The sequence below is a fragment of the Saccoglossus kowalevskii genome, chromosome 16, assembly GCF_978046115.1.
Source record: "Saccoglossus kowalevskii chromosome 16, keSacKowa6.1, whole genome shotgun sequence".
NCBI classification, from domain to species: Eukaryota; Metazoa; Hemichordata; class Enteropneusta; family Harrimaniidae; genus Saccoglossus; species Saccoglossus kowalevskii.
Window position 1 is genome coordinate 24858866 of NC_140656.1, and position 17583 is coordinate 24876448.

The 17583-nt window shown below is 35.2% G+C and overlaps 2 protein-coding genes across 2 annotated transcripts; both read right to left on the bottom strand.

Annotated features, from left to right (window-relative positions):
- Nucleotides 1-1106: 1106 nt before the first annotated feature.
- On the bottom strand, nucleotides 1107-7406 carry LOC102807886 (SEC14-like protein 2). Its single transcript, XM_085490951.1, has 13 exons — nucleotides 7299-7406; nucleotides 6491-6601; nucleotides 4321-4393; nucleotides 3993-4036; nucleotides 3816-3878; nucleotides 3300-3393; nucleotides 2844-2941; nucleotides 2666-2761; nucleotides 2366-2510; nucleotides 2145-2254; nucleotides 1821-1960; nucleotides 1441-1592; nucleotides 1107-1219 (listed from the first exon to the last, which is right to left on the bottom strand). The coding sequence occupies exons 1-13, from the start codon at nucleotides 7404-7406 to the stop codon at nucleotides 1107-1109; spliced, it is 1347 nt and encodes a 448-aa protein (XP_085347077.1).
- Nucleotides 7407-9414: 2008 nt separating this feature from the next.
- LOC144346223 (SEC14-like protein 2) lies at nucleotides 9415-15239 on the bottom strand. Its single transcript, XM_078007102.2, has 12 exons — nucleotides 15186-15239; nucleotides 14403-14475; nucleotides 13925-13968; nucleotides 12982-13044; nucleotides 12589-12682; nucleotides 12235-12332; nucleotides 11941-12036; nucleotides 11646-11790; nucleotides 11427-11536; nucleotides 10735-10874; nucleotides 10352-10503; nucleotides 9415-9660 (listed from the first exon to the last, which is right to left on the bottom strand). The coding sequence occupies exons 1-12, from the start codon at nucleotides 15237-15239 to the stop codon at nucleotides 9551-9553; spliced, it is 1179 nt and encodes a 392-aa protein (XP_077863228.2). The 3' UTR covers nucleotides 9415-9550.
- Between the last annotated feature and the right edge of the window lie 2344 nt (nucleotides 15240-17583).

Genomic DNA, 17583 nt, shown 5'->3' on the forward strand with positions numbered 1-17583 from the left:
ACAAACTCAAACTCCATCATTGTTCATTACGACATTTAAAAAAAGAAACAGACACATAATTACATCATTGTCATTTCCCTCATGGCATATTTTTCTGTGATATTTACACGAGAGTTTTACTCACAAGTGCATTTTGTCCTTAAAATATATACAAACACATTTAACCTCAACGGCCACCTCTGCATTGAAGGTTCGTCAGATAATGAGTTTCGTATTTTAGTCAGTTTCACGATCGAGCCTGGACAATCGATTGCTTGAGATACAGTGATGAGTAATTTGCCGATTCAGTTGTAAACACCCTCTTAGTGCGTGTTTAATAGGGCTATCGATATTTTAAAAACAGAGACTATTCTAACGATTACCAAACATGACAGTTTTGTTTACCTCATTCAATGGCAAATTGTAACTTACATTTATTCTTTGGTGGCAGTTGATTATCTTGGAAAGAGACTTTCATAGTCCATCAGAAGTTCTACTGATCTGTTTTGTAGGATTTTTACAAAATAAATGAACATAAAAAATACAAATGCAGTAATACTAACTATGACCGTGACATATCTATGATATACTGAAATTCAAAATTGAATTCGAGGAAATTATAAATATAAGAATTACAATGCGCACCACGTTTAAAATAGACATGTACAAAGCAAAGGCAAAAACAGTAATTTAATTTATCTTTCATGAGTTCCCGCTTTAATACAATTAAAAGAAACATCGTTTAAACGCGATATGTTTCCTGTGAATCCCATTTACTCACAGTCATTGAAGAGATTGAAATACTGCATAGAAACTATGATCTAGTGATTCAAGCACATTCCCAGTATATCACACAAATAAATGCGAATACAAAAATACAACAAAGGTGAAATACAGTGAGAATGTAAATGCACGGATATTTAAACAGTTTCGTTTGGGACGCTGTGTTTGGTTAATAACTGGATTAAGTGTGTTTTGCAGCAGTTTTGTAATCTACCAAATCTCTCCACTCTAATGTAATGTAATGTAATGTAATGTAATGTAATGTAATTTGTAATGCAATGTGTAATGCAATGTACTGTAATGTACTAAATATGATGGTTACACTCTATGTGTGCTAAACAATCTCACAAATCAGTGCTCATTTCTTCAAGGAGAGCATCTGGTTCAATGACATCAACAAAATAATAAAGAGTTTTGTTCTTTGTCCAGGAGTGCGAGTTGTCGAATCTTATGATATCTGCAATCGAATGTAAAATATATTATTGAGTTAAGAAATCACATATTACAGTGCGTGTTTTGGGAATCTAGACGTAATTATGATGTAATAGCATACAAGCTACTTCAGTGAGGTTGATAAATTGTTCACGCTAAACAGTTACTTCCCTAATTGAGCTCAAATGTGTTATTAGTATTACTACTAACGTGATAAATATTAATAAGTACGACTGTTATATTTACATGTTCCAGCTTCTGGGCAATCAAAGCTTCCATCTTCGTAAACCAGATGACTGTTATGTTTCTCCATTTCCTGTACCTGTTTCATCTGTTTATTACCAGTCTGTAAGAACACAGTCAGCCCTATATCACCTCCGTCAGTTTTGAATACATATCTGTAATACACGCATACATATATCTCCATTTAATATATTCTACAATTGTATATATCATAATTACGTACCTTTGATTACGTACATTTTTTATTTGACAGGTATTACTCATCATTAAACAACATCGCATGATCATGATCCTGGCTAACATTGAGGCAAATGTTGTTTCAATAAGTTGTATTATGCTGAAATTTGCTACTGGATAATTTTATCATCAGTGCCATAGGTCACCTTATTGCACTATCCTTTTTCGTCACTTCAAATGTCAAATCGAATTTCTTCTTCACCACTTCTTTATTCAAGTATCTGTCTTCTGGAACTAATGGTTCCTGACTGTAATACTTTTCTGGAACAGGACCACCTGGGTTTATCTGCATTAAATGACAAATAAAAAAATGTCAAGCTAGGAATGTGTGTGCATATTTGATAGTTACGTAAGTGGAGACTTATGAATATAAAACGATAATTTAGTCAACAGATATGGTCTTCTTAACTAATTGACTAGTTTAATAAATGAATTCTTTATATATAATTGTGATAATAAAAAAGACTCACTAAATTAGGACATTTTGGATCACCAGTCTTAGGATCAGTCATAGTACCTCCCCAGTGAATTGGCAAACTTTCTGCGGGGATGTCCTTCAGTAAGGTTGATTGAAAATTGTCTAGAAAGGAAAGCATGCTGTGTAATGCTTTGTATAAATGCAAGGTTTAAATAATGGTCGACATTATATTAGAACATACTAATCAAAAGGAGTATGTTGAGGAATACTTACGACTGAGGACATGGACCTTTTTACGCACACCTACATCTAAGAAAGGTTTCACTAATGCATAGATAACTGGGAAGACTTTTGGGGCCCTCACGATGTAGACGATTTTCAAGGATTCTGGATAATTGTCTTGCAAAAATTGTGCAAACTTTGAAAAAATAAGATAGAATAACATGATGAAATAGACACTAGACATTATTCAGCTAGAACGTTGAATTTTCGCTCAAGAGGGTGGGGATATTTGTGGTTGAAACGAGTAATGAACGTTTGTTGGTACAAAAGAATAACGACAATCATACAAACCTCAATAAAAGTGTCTATACCTGGCTTCCATAGGTGTTTTGTACCTAACCCTTCCAGGTCAACAATATATGTAAGTGCTTCTATATTTTTTCCATACTAGAATAAATAAAACAATTCATTGATCAGAGAAATGATATTGTAATGCTGTGATGTGTTATTGACTTTTATGAACACAAACCTTCTTGCTCAGCTCTATGAATTGACCCTGATACAGCTGCTCAATGTGTTGTATTCGTGACAGGACGATGTCCTTCTTTTTGGCTGACCTCATAATGCCTGTATGAATTCAAATATAGAGATACAATACAAGTATCAGGCAGATGACAATTATATATACAGTTTTAGCTGAGTAGAAAATATGTTTTAGCTGAGAAATTATTATTCAAAATTTAGCCTTCTAAATATGCTTTAGCTTAGAAATCATTATTCTAAATTTAGCCTTCTGAACAATAATGGGTTTTGTAATTCTATGAATATTACAGTTTAACAACCTCCTCGCTTAAACAGATATACAATATAAGTCGGCTCAGTCGATGTAGGGCCTCGTAATCAAGTGCACTCACGATAAACAATTACCTTACATAAGACTACACATTATATGTCAATGTATTACTTCCGGTAGATAATACTTTACCTTTCACATCCATTTGCCCTATTGGATCTATCCAGACTGGATTGCCCTGTTTGTCCTCTCCAACCATTCCACCTTGGTAGTACTTTTCAATTACCTGTCAAGATAAAAACAAAGATACATAATTAATAGCAAATATTGAATTATGTATGATCAGATTGAATATTAATGTGGGTGATACAGCAATTGTAGCTCATGGGTCTGTATTCGATGAAATCAACTGTTTCAATTTGTTATATTCGAACATGGCACTTCTTCTCTGTGCTAAATAGTTGTCTGGCGAGATAATCCTCTTATGTGAGTACTTCTCCAGACACATACTGACTTTATTTTCGGAGAGTACATGCACGTTTACAATTCTTTTTCAATGTCCATAATAGTATATACCTAGCGGTATAATTATTATTTCGCTTTTAATTTTAAAATATCCGTCATACCAAATTTAACAAACAATAATATTCATATTAAGGGAATACTGATTTCATATTCGGTTCATATTTGGTTGGGTTGTTTCCTTACTTCAGGTACTTTGTAATCTGTTACTATTGTATCTGCACCAATCTTCCTCCTGGCTTCTGCACTCTGCAAAAAAACACAATAGAATGCAGATCTCTAAAGACAACTTTCGTATTTAATAGGAAACATCTCCAAGTACATTGAATAAATACTCCCCGGTTGCGTTGAATGAATGCTTACACTTCTTATCATTTCCTCTGTTTTCTCAACATCAAAGTTTCTCGCTGATAAAAAGAAAACGATATGAATTTAATACATGATGCTTTAAAAAGTTTCTACTTTGAGGAAACTGTTTGCTTCCATTTGATGTAATTTGTAAGACGAACATTCAGGTTATATGCAAATTTGGTATTTGTGTTATTTAAACAAAATACACAAATTAAACAACTGAATAATAATTGTAAATTAATTTGTCTAATGATAGCAAGAGATAATCAAAGTTTAACATTGGTTATGTTTAAAACCTATATGATATATTAATCAATAAAAATAATTATAATATTCCAACCTCTGAGCCATCGAAGACAGTAATAATCATCATGTTCAGGTTTCAAGAGTAAATCCCCCACCTTTGCTTTGAACTGCAATAAATTAAACTCTAGTTCATGAACTTATTCAATGCCGAACACTTATCTGTGTTGTGAAATGACTGCATATAATTGACTAGCCATCATGTTATATGCAACAATTATATAGTATGTGTCGCATAATAAATGTCATTGGTTTTTATTGGTCACCACATGGCTGACATACCATGTCATGAATATTATTACCTTTGGGGGATCGGTATTGCTCGTTTTTTCATACAATTACTACATGCACATGATAGACTCAGTTATACGTTTCACTATTTGCCAAGTAAAATTGCCTAACGGCAACACCACGCCAATCGAGTTACATTCCGATATATTGGAAAATCTGGGTATTGATTACATTTGTACGTCTCTAAATATGAATGCGCATATTATATTGCGATACATTCAAATAAAATCAAGACATTTGCATGCTATGTATGGAATGAATAACTAAGCATGTTCCAACATTGCGCGATGACAGAGAAAAGACGGCGATATGCGCGATAATGGGTGAGACATAGTTGTAACCGCTATTTATACGAACACCCCACCCACAGAATCATGTTGTCACGCAATGATAAACAGTGCAGAGTTCTTTATTTCGATTATAATATATCGAACTGTCGATAAATTGAATATACGTGCGATATCGATATCGACAGTTTGGTGAGCTTTCAAATGTTGTACCTCTTATAAAATCGTACGCCGTGCTTTCATTGGTTGATCGGCATCATTTGCAGCCCAATTATCAGACGATAACTGGACAGTGCTTTGCGTGTGTTCAATGCACGAATACGATAGCATTGGTTCTGTTTATTCACATTTATACGGATTGCTTAAACAAACCATGGATATTTCATCTCAATAAATCTTGTTCATTTCCATCTGGAAAACTACCTATAACAGCGTCTTTTCGCTTGTCGTTTGTTGATGAATGTTCTATGCCAGAGAGTGTTTCAAGTATAATCATGGGGATTCTGGCTCCTTGATGTCGGTGTTTCTTTATTCTATACTCGTATTCTATACCTTCTTCATTTGAAAATGATATTTAAATATGTAACGGGATAAGATAAAGTATATACAATTGTTCAACAACACAATTAGATGACGTAAGCAGTCACCATGCAAACTTATCAAGTACATGAGTCATCTTCCTGTGTATTGTCTATGAAAACCAGTTTTCGACCTTTAGACTAGATATACGAGCTGTAAAGCGAGTGCTGCCATGATGACTACAATATTGGCACGTGGCTAACATTTTTAAAAAAAGAAAAAAAAACGGTTGCCTGAAGCACCAAGTTATAATTACAGCTACAACACCATTGTCTAAAACTATTTTGAAATACACGTCAGTTATGATCTTGTAGCATGACAATACACAGCTTGACCTGACAACTAAATGTTACTGTGATCTGTTTGACCTATGACCTATCATTTGATAGATGAAAACATGAATGAACGCATTTGCACTTTATAAAATCGCAATAAAATCAAGATATAGGAGGATTGTAATTGATGAAATCATGTTTTTATATGCTATAAGTTGTCGTTAAGTCGAAATTTACCGGTTCTTTTTATACGATAATAATCCATTGTAGGTTGATACAAAACACACATCGAGTGAATATAAATGACGTCAGAGCTATACACTATGACTTCTATTCTCTGCAAAACATTTGAATTCCGACTTAAATTAATGTACACAGACAATATCCATTGAAATTAGACAATGATTCACATGTGCCAGTCCCGCCCCTGTCGCTCTCGCGTAATTCAAATCTTTAACATTTCGGCGCGTCGATGACGTCACCAAACAATGAATGCTTGCTACAACGATGCAATATAATATAATATAATATAAACCCGTATAATATGAGAGTAAATAGTAGTCTTTTTAGTATAAATAAGATATTAGTATATTATTATTATTATTATTATATGATTAAAATATATAAATTGAATCTATTCTTGTTTTGCAATTACATAATGTATATTTTACCTTTTCCAGACGTTTGCTATTCGTAACACAGACAATGGAATGAGGTGAGAGTCTTTAGATACAAGCAGCATAGAGTGAATCAGACATTAAAAAATACAATGTACCTCCTTCAACTTGGCCTCCTGCTTAGGAGTCATATCACCCACCGTCCCACTCATGGCGATGTTTTGAATCGACAGCGGTTCAGACAGCTGATGCTCCGTGGTGGTCCGCAGCTACAATCAAAGGACAAGGTAGAATTACGATACAATTACCACCTCATCTAGTGCGGATGTCATGTATTCCAAAGTTCGAGGTCGTCACTGGGCCAAAGAGTGGTTTAATATGTAAGCCAGTGTACTTCGCAGCTGGTCAGTGACTAGATCTGGCGTGAGCAGTTGTAAAGCCTATCACATGAATATCAAATATCAAATGCTCATAATAATAACGATGATAACCAATGCAAGTGTGAGGTAGATGATGGTTAATATTTAATATATTTTCAATAATCAAATAATAATAATATTCCAACCTCTGAGCCAGCGAAGACAGTAGTAATCACCATGCGCAACTTTTACTAGTAAATCCTTTATACTAAACATTGAACTACACTATATTATATTCAAGGACCTAAAAAACTATGTCGATAGTGGTGTCATTTTGGAGTACGTCACTGATCACTCATTGATTTCTTAAGTCCAAGACAACCGTGACGCAACACAATACAGGTGCAGACGAGCAAGTTGTCGTGGCAGGGTAATATTATTAAAATTCTGTGAGGGTAGGAAGGAATATCCCGTGAGCACAATTTTGTTTATTATAATTTATTCTTGTCAGGAATTTTTTTTCACGGAGAAACGTGTTATAATAGTATAACACATTACTCACTCGTTTAGCTTATTATGTCATGTCAAGCTTTGTTGTATACCATGCCGGGTTATCTGTGAGAAACACATCAACAAAAGAATTCCAGAAATCCTTCCAGTACTGTTTGTATTTTCTTCTATACTTGCAGACCGGAGTTGTACCCCATGAAGACATCTTTCATCCAAAATCTCAGATGCGATTTGTTTTTGGACTAAGCTCGAATCTGGTCTCCTTTAATCCAAACCACGGACGAGTCACTCTGTGTATGTAGCATATGTCCATTAGCAAACTATTATTATTAATTATAACAACTTTGACTGTGATCAAAACGTTTCGTTTTTGTGTACAGCAAAATATAATGACGTAATCAGTCACCATGCAAAGAAGCTTATTAAGTACATGAGTCATCTTTCTGTGTATTGTCTATGGAAATCGTTTTTCAACCTTTAGACTAGTTACAAAGCGAGTGCTGTCATGATGACTACAATATTGGCACGTGGCTATCTTTTCAACGATTGACTCAAGCGCCAGTTATAATTGCATTATTCTTAGCTACAACACTCTTGTCTGTATCTATCGCGAAATGTATGTTTGCGGCATGTCAGTTATTGTCATGTGATTATGACTATTTGCGCCACAATACACCGCTTGACTCATAAATTAGGAAACAAGGTGAGAGTCTTTTTGTTTCGAAAACAAAAGAAAACTAGCAATACACTACTACCCATTTTATTGGTTGTGTCAAATGATATACGCTAGAAACTGCTTACACTAATTCTAATCCCTGATCACCTTCAAAGTACACTGGCTTATATATGAACTGTTAGGTTTCATGAGTCTAGATAACTATTGATACATGGCTCTCTCTGTGTCGGTCTGTAGGCTTTGTGATGTATTTTAGTAACTTTAGACACATTCGGTGATATTGAAGTTGTTTTTAGATATTAGGACAACACCGACCGTAGTTGCCGCACCGTGTACCTAGCTAGCACTGGTAACTTGATTTTTGCATGGTATTCCTTGCTTTGTTGACGTTTTATGCCAAAATTTAGTGCTTCTATTTATTTTATCAAGGTAATTATATTACTCGTTGTGTATCGTACCTGCATCGGGGTTTCACTAAATTGTTCATTTAACCGGAAATGTATTGTTATATTTCGTAACTCGATGCTCATAACTCGAGGTCCGTAACTCGAACAATTCAGCATCTCCCAAGCACACGGCTATTATATACGTATTATAAAAAAAGTTTTGTGTTATTTCCTAAAATGCTATTATCGCACAATTTGAATATGCTAAGACCACACATTTAAAATATATATATTCCCCGCAATGATAGAACCGCCAAATGTTGTTCCGGTCCGTTGACATGCGCCCTCTATGACCATAAACTAAGCTGCCATTTTGTTTATCAATGACACTGTCCCACTACATTTAAACTACTTGTAGTCTGCAATTCTTCCAAATGCAGCCTACTTGAATGTCACCGAGTGGATACGAACATTTCAAAGCAAGTGAGCAGTATCGTGTATTTTTTACACTTCTGAACCGTGAACTGAGCTTTTGGCGTTTGACTGAGCTTCTGAAAAATCAGTTCTACCAAGAGTGGCCCAGTATGTGATGAAACATGTGCCTGTGACTGGAGAATATTCTGGATGCTGCAATTGAAAACTTGGGCGATGGAGATCTTACAATGCATGCATCCTTACATGTTATTTTTTCGGTATAATACAAATATTGACCCCCAGCCTCGGTCGATATACAGATTCGGCTTCGCCTCGGGCAACAATGCTCCCTTCGGGTCGACAATTCTGTATATCGACCTTGGCCCGGGTCAATATTTCTATATATAATATGATATTTCTAAAATATAATATATAATATAACATTAGGCTTCTGCGGTTGCGCAGACGTTGCGATAGTTCTAAAAAACATTAATTGATACAGATTTGTTGACCTTCTCTGTGGTGATGTGGGTTTTATAGTGGGTAGTATATAAATGCCATTCCGGGTAGCTACACTTGTGCTTCCCTTAAATTAGTTAGCAGAAAGACACACGGGCGAACTCACGCTAAATGTATGTGTACTGTTAATCAGTAGTACGTGTGAACTATCCTCGGGTATGCGTACATGAATAGTCAGTCACTAGATACTTAAAACGGACACTTTGAACTGCAACGTGTAAATGAAATAAATTATATTCATCAAATAATACACGAAAGTACAGAGTAGAGCTTTGTCAAATTTTAAAACATAAATTATAACACGAGTACGATGAAAATATAATGTCCAAAATCAGAGACTTTGTCATCCATTTACTATTCAGTACTCATCGCATCAAAAAGTGTATCCGGTTCGACGACTTCTGCAAAGTAGTAAAGCGTTTTGTTTTTGGTCCATGAGTGTGAGTTGTCGAATCTTAAAATGTCTGAAATTAAATGCAAAATATATATGCATCAATTGAAATGTGAACATGATAATACTATTAGTATACTTGATACTTCATAACTGGCTACGAATTGCTTACAATGCTTAGTTATCAACTTAACTCAACAAACACAAACCTAGCGGTAAGTTGTAATACTATTATACCATTTTCCGTTCACTGCGAGATCCCGCGTTGTGCGAGATCATAGTATTGTAGTCGTGTCAAAAACATTGCGATTCAACGAACGTATTTTTGAGATATTTCCAAGCTTAATAATGTGCAGTATACATTTGATGATTGTAATTTTGATGAATTAGAGTGTCGCGGTGCTATACTCTCCTCTGAAAAATCATCATTTCGACATTAAACTAGAGGGAAAAATCACCATTGCATAACATGATCTATTAAATATATCGCAAAGCCTGGGTTCAATTCATTGTCGTGTAGTAAACCCCACATTTTGTTCATCATAGTTCATATAATCATATAAATAGTCCAAGTAACTATGCTGTTCTCTGAATACTTCATTCAAAATAATTTATAATGATTTTCATGTTTCCTGAAATTCCGTAAATTAAGTTGCTGCTCGTCACTTATTTTGCGATGCTTGAATAACCGTTATCTTGCTATTTCCGGACTAACTGCGAAAGAACAAACACGTGCTCAATCTGAAATATCTTATTATATTTACATGTTCCAACTTCTGGGCAATCAATACTTCCATCTTCATAAACCAAATGACTGTTATGTTTTTCCATTTCTTGTATCTGTTTTATTTCGTTTTTCCCATACTGTAGAAACACAGACAATCCTATATCACCTCCCTCAGTTTTAAATACGTATCTGTAATACACATATACATATACATACATTTTGTTAACTGTTCAGAGATCATCATTGCAAATATATAGAAAGTATAAAGTTATCATGATGTGGTTCGATTAATTGTTGCAGATATGTGCCCGTCTTTATCTATGTTCTCTGTACCCAAACTTTTTTTACTTATTTTGCACCATATATTATACTATATTTATATTCCGATTCAATCTGTGTAATCATAAATTTTGATTTCACCTTATAGCACTGTCTTTCTTCTTCACTTCAAAAGTCAAATCAAATTTCTTCTTCACTATTTCTTTATTCAAGTTCTTGTCTTCTGGAACTATTGGTTCTTGACAGTAGTACTTTTCTGGGACTGGCCCGCCTAGGTTTATCTAAATAAACGACAAATGAATGAATCTTACAATAGAAAAGGCGCTTATTTTTGTTGACAGTTTTGATGGTATAGTATTGTATTGTATTGTATTTACCGCTCCGCATTCAGGGATAAAAGAAAGCTGCAATTTTCACGTGTTTGACTATAGCTTAAAATTTTGAGAAAAGTTACTTTGATTTTTTTTTTCTATTTTTTAACGAGGACATTCAACTAGGACTTGTACCGTGTTAATAAGTATAAGTAACTGCACTGAGTAGAATGTAACCCGCAGGACGGTGGATAGGTGTCATTGGCTGACGCCTGACAATTTGTCATTCGTTATCTGATTATTTAGGACCTGAGAAGGTGTGTCGACCGGGCTTGCGGTCATCGCCCAGAGTGAAAATGTGTATTCAAGGCTTTGTGTCCGACCCCATCTTAAGACTAGAGTTCCCCGTGCACAATTCTACCTATCCAACCATATTCTTAACCTTCTCACAAATTTATAATCGCTGTAATATACTCGTCACCCCGGTGGTTATTTTCTAATTGTAATAAACAAATTACTCACTAGATGAGGACACTTGGGATCGCCAGTCTCTGGATCAGTCATTGTACCTCCCCAGTGAACTGGTAAACTTTCTGCAGGAATGTCTTTTAGTAGAGTTGATTGGAAATTGTCTAGTGAAGAACGTATATTGATTAGTGTACAATCGCGTCTAGGATAGGGAGATTTAAAACCCAATCTCCACCACAATAAGACATACGTAGTTTATTGAGATATACTTACTACTGAGAACATGAATTTTATTGCGTACATCTACGTCTACGAAAGGCTTGAGCAAGGCATAAATAGCTGCAAAGATCCTCGGCACTCTCACAAAGTAGGCGATTTTTAATGACTCCGGATACATGTCTTGAAGAAGGGTGATAAACTTTAAGAGAAAAAAAAAACAGAAAAAAAGTGTTGGCAAATGAAAAACTGGATACGTATCATCCAGTCCATAGGTTGAATTTTCATTTACTATTGACGGTGTGATAAGTTCATGTCATTTCATAAAAATAAAACTACGATAAACACAAACCTCAATACAAGTATCCAGACCTGGCTTCCATAGATGTTTCGTTCCTAGTCCTTCCATGTCCACAATATATGTGATTGATTCTATATGTTTTCCGTACTAGGATAGACAAACAAATCAGTTCATAGTTCATAACAAATGCAGTGAAGCGTTGTTATTGTTATTATTACGGATGAATTGGTTAATAGTTTATCAATAATACAACCAAGTACTGCGTCACTCAATTATTTAAATTAATGATTTAATTTATTGTTATTTGAAACGTTGGTATACTAATTAAATGACATGAATGTTTACCTTTTTGCTCCTCTCGGGGAAAACACTGTGGTACAACTGTTCACTAAACCGTATTCGAGATAGAATTATATCTTTCCTTTTGGCTGACCTCATCAAACCTGCAGAGATTTAACAGAATCGAATATCATGTTCATTATGAACATCGTGTTGCAGTAGAAAAAGGTTGCTTTAATCAAGACATTACTGTTGATAAGTAGTGCAATGAAATTTATTATTTTTATAACGATAAATTTCAAATTGATAGTAAAGTGTAGTGATTCTGTGACTATTGCATCCACATTGACAGCACTCTGGTCTTCCGAACGTCAATTTATACCAATAATATTATTTATACATTAGTCGATAACACGTTACCTTTCATGTCCATTTTTCCCAACGGATCAATCCACACTGGATGTCCTTCCTTGTCCTCCCCAACCATTCCGCCCTGGTAGTGTTTTTCTAATACCTAATCATAAACATAGAAAAGCTGTTGAGCCTTGCCTGTATATGGAATTCATATCTTACAGATGAGCTATGTTTGACCTCCGTGAATCGAAAAAATAAAATCAGATCTTTATCTTCGTCATTATTTGTGTATTATTTTTGGTACAATATAGAGCAGATTATTAAGAACCAAATTTAGCCAGTTTCAGTTATTTGAATATAACTTGTACTGGGGTACTGTGGAATTTAATGCATATAAATATATTTTAACATCTAACACAAAAACACACCACATCTGTGGTTGTTAGTGTGTGTGTTTACCTCAGGCACTTTGTAATTCGTTAAAATTGAATCTATGCCCCACTTCTTTCTTTGCTCCATGTTCTGTAATAATAAACGGATTGTAGTTACCGGTGTTTTGTTTGACACGGGTAAGTATGTATGTACCCCTCAATCTTGTGGTTTAGGAAATACTGAGAACTTTGGCGTTATGTGCAATATAACACCATTTAACAATAACGCCCGCACACAATTACGATGAGCAATTAACAAAACATCCTTAAAATAAAGAAATGTTAACAAAGTAAGGTACACGGATTATGTACACCAGTGCGAAAACTCCGATAACTCTAGGCAGTGATCCTACACAAATGGCAGACAGCCCGGTGATTCTCTGCAGTGAACACCCAAGAATGGCAGAAAGCTCGATGACTCTATCTAGTGAACCTCCAAAAAACAATGTTGCACCGCACACCGCACACCAAACCACAAACGCCCATGCCAAAGATGAATAATAAAGAATGAATTCATTGGTGAAAAACGCGAATTTGAACAGGGATTACACGTGACATAATTTCAGTGTCACGCCCCTATTACTCGTCAAACATACACTGAAAAGCGACATCAACTCAGAAATTAAAAAAAAGGCGCCTAGTAAAACAAAGCAAGTATTCTAGGCCACAATCATAACAACATTTAACATAACAAATTAAGCGAACAACTTCATCTCAAAACAACCTTCCAGTGAATTTATGCGGAGATACATATCTATAAATAACTGAATGAGTTTATTTCATTGCTGTGTCTTTGAATAGATTTGATCAAATTATACTAGAATATATACGTAATTGTTTACGTAATTATAAATTGTATATAACCATCCGAACTTGCCATATATGTAAACTTTCCATCAGAGAACATTGCTGATGACCTACAAATACAATTGCTGAGATGTGCAGGATGCCAAGTAACCACTCATACTTACACTTCTTATCAATGCTTCTGCTTTCACGACATCAACATTTCTTGCTGTAACATGATATGAACATTCGTATTTTATACATTATATTGAACGTCTATGGTCTAGAAAGCGACCCTGCATTTTAGGGTTGGAGTGCTCTGAGAAATCGTTCTCTTCCATAACAAGAATGTATGGAGTTTTTTTTTGTATACAGCCATAAATATTTATGAAATACAATTTCGATGTAGTTTACGAGTTGAGCAGGATTTGTCCATAATTCTCGACTAAAAGTTGATTACAAAGGATGATGGTCTACAAAACTGTTGTCAATCAAAATGTTAATCCATACTGTTAGCGATAACGTTAGTATGCATAGGAAACTATTGGCAGAATTCAAATTTCACATGATGCAATGGTATAATCCCAGGGACTGCGGAACCGAACTTCAAGGAAGTCATGAATTGGGAATATTATCCTAAACTATAAATAAAAATAATCCAACCTCGAAGCCAGCGAAGACAGTAGTGATCATCATGTTCAGGTTTCTCTAGTATGTCATTCACCTTTGATTTGAACTGCAATTAAATCATCTCAATTAGTTACATAGATTATTTCTATGTTCATAGATTATTTCGCGTTATTTGATAACATTGTCAGCAATTTATTGTGTCAATAGTAATGCAGTTTGTCGCTTCCTATGCTCTGACAAACAATTACGAGGAAACAAATAGAGATATAAAACAATAACGCTCATTTGTATGTGTCCTAATACTATGACACACCTCGCGGTATATACCATGACCGTTTTCATGCACCCGTGCGTGGTTGTGTTAGGAAAAGCCCTATTTGACAACAATTAAATTGAATGACATTATTTGATGCGCCAAGGAGCTGGAACCGCCAAGCAACATTCATATAACAACAACCCGCACTAATTTCAAATTTAAACCAATAGATCTTGCCGTCTTATATCACGCCACAGCTTTATTGACAAAACACGCGACTGCATGACCCAACTACCATGGCAACGCACTGTATTTAGACAGTGAATGAAGGTTTATAGCTGGAATTTTGCCATGATATAAAATGGTAAGGCAGCGGCCGAAAACAGTAAATGAACCTTGGCTGGTGAAGATTATGCCAATTCAACTGAGAAATACCCGTTTTTGAGTACTCTTCGGCCTATAGTGGCGAAATAACTCAATGGAACTCATATAAGAGTTAATCCGCTCATTTTGATACAGGCAACACATATCGCAAATATGACAAATAAATAACATAGTACCTCTTTCAATTTTTCCGTCTGTTTAGGAGTCATATCACCCACTGTTCCACTCATGGCGATGTTTTGAATCAGGTACTCTATATGAAGAAATTGACAGAAGGTGTTTCGGGTCAATCACGAGATCAAACCATATGACAAGGTATCACGATGCGTTATTCTTTCCTAGTCCAAAGTTCAATGTAATAATGTAGGGGCAATGTAATTCGTATATGGTCACAATCAGTGGTTGTTAATGCCATGAACAGTTGTCATCGCTGCAATGACTATATAATATCAAATTATATAAAGCCTGTCGGAAATTAGGTCTGGTCAGCGTCGCAAAACCAAATTAGGTTTTGGCCATTTTTTATGTTACTAATTTTGCCAGTGCTCAGCGCCCTCTGTCGGCGGAGTGATTAAACCTGCAAAACTTGTGTGCAGTAAAATATTTTAGCAAAAAAAATTTACGCCAGAAACAAGGTCAAATACAAATATAAAACACAATGTATGTATTTAATTAAGACTGCGGCGTGCCCAACAGTTTCACTGTTTATATAATGTAATATTTAGATAACAAATATAATATTTTGTAAATAATTAACAGTAAATAAATAATACCCCAAAATAACAGGTAGGTCTGTACTAAACAGCTCAATAGTAAAAGTGGGGTAAGTATTATTTAATAAACACTAATACTGGATACGGGGCAATATGTTATGTCATTCAACCAACTACCTTACCGTTATTTGCATATTAGATATAGTTTAATCATGTGCAGGTTAAAGCAATTGACAGATTCAGGTATTAGGCACTAGGCCTGGCTACTGTAATGATAAATATTGTTTAAACATTGTAACAAGAACAATGCCATATTAATAGTAAATCCAGTTGAAAATGTGAATACTTTAATTAAATACAAGCCTTTGGTCACACGGCGTGTCAGATTGAACTAAGATAAATGCAATGCATATGCTAGTGTGCCAGTGATAATCCAAACATATCAAACACAAAATAATAGGTAGGCACAATCCGTAAATCAAATTAATGTGCCTGATGTGAGATCATAATTCTCTGTTCTGTAACGATATGGCTCAGCATTGGAATACTGGTGATATTAATGATGGGATTATTGAGGTTATAGAAAATAACCGTGTTTTCTTATAGTCCGCTCGCTGCAAAATAAAGATGGCTCCATTATGGAATAATGTTGCAGTATATGATGCATGTATGCGGTCTGAATACGTGTCCCTAATCTTGAGCGTTTGCAGTAGTAATCCTAGAGCATATGACCCTCATTAATATCACTCCTGCAATGTGAATAGGAGTATGTTCATTTCACTTCTGGTTCTTCTGGCACTAAAAAGGTGAAATGACAGTTCTAGTTATAATGATAAAGACCAAGATTAGAAAACTCGTTGAGGTGGAATATCTGGCCAGGATCAAGGTAATTACTTTACTGCATCGTCATCGATGGTCATCTAAACACCATAGAAAATGTTTCTATCTTATGTTGTGACACAGAGAAACATAAAAGATTTATTTTGTTCTATTTACAGCTAGTTCAGCAATACTCACAGTGGCATTTGTATAGACGGGCCTAACTTTGATGGGTAAGGGTGTCTGTGCATTGGTCTTGTTTACTTCGTCCGAAAGTGCTGCACTGAGCATGAGGATAAACTGATAACCTCAAAGCAATCAATTTCATCATTGTCATGGCTGAAATAAATATTTCCTGCATGTTTAACAAGTGAAACACGCATGATTGTTGATGTTGTCATAATAGCACACCTGAACAGCCTGGAAGAGGTATATGGTATATACCACACATTTTGAGGTTAACACTTGGTTATAGCTAGAGATCGAATAACATCCAGCGATCTGCCATTCGGTGTCATTAAACATTTCTTTAAGTCTTAGATAGTGTATTGGTGAAAGTGTTGTGTCATTATGCTTGCAATTAAGTATAATCGTGTGCAGTGTGCAGCAGGTGCAAAATCTTACTATTGTGGAGCTGATAAGTGATGACCGGGCTCCTTCATTTGAGATATAGGCTATTTTTGTAGTATTGCTTCTTTCTACTGTTTGGGCTTTGTCTCTTGTGTCTGTAGATTCATCATGCGTGTCCCAACGCCACAACGGATAAGAATGGGTAATAGGAGATAACGGACGACCAAGATGGTCTAAAACTGAAGACCTTCTTGGCATTCGTGGTCTTGAGGAAAGTCCAGATAAAACGGTACCCTCAAGAATGCTTTTACATCTGGTAGAAGTTGTTATATATGAGGTACGACGTGGCTTGAATTCCTTCTAGAAGCAAACCTTCCTATTCGCCCAATATTCCATACAGTGGTCTGTTATAAAAATCGACCATGGTTCCAACATATATGACCACCTTTTGTTGTTGAAACACACTCAATTT

Excerpts from the sequence above, each read along its gene's own strand:
- LOC102807886 (XM_085490951.1), bottom strand. The coding sequence starts at position 7,406 with ATGTCTTCATGGGGTACAACTCCGGTCTGCAAGTATAGAAGAAAATAC. Across the intron at positions 6,602-7,298 it reads TGTTTCTCACAGATAACCCG|CTGCGGACCACCACGGAGCA; the intron begins GCATGGTATACA and ends CTTTGATTGTAG. Across the intron at positions 2,255-2,365 it reads AAAGGTCCATGTCCTCAGTC|ACAATTTTCAATCAACCTTA; the intron begins GTAAGTATTCCT and ends TTTCCTTTCTAG.
- LOC144346223 (XM_078007102.2), bottom strand. The coding sequence starts at position 15,239 with ATGAGTGGAACAGTGGGTGATATGACTCCTAAACAGACGGAAAAATTG. Across the intron at positions 13,045-13,924 it reads CAGAAGCATTGATAAGAAGT|AACATGGAGCAAAGAAAGAA; the intron begins GTAAGTATGAGT and ends TTATTATTACAG. Across the intron at positions 12,037-12,234 it reads TCCCCGAGAGGAGCAAAAAG|TACGGAAAACATATAGAATC; the intron begins GTAAACATTCAT and ends TGTCTATCCTAG.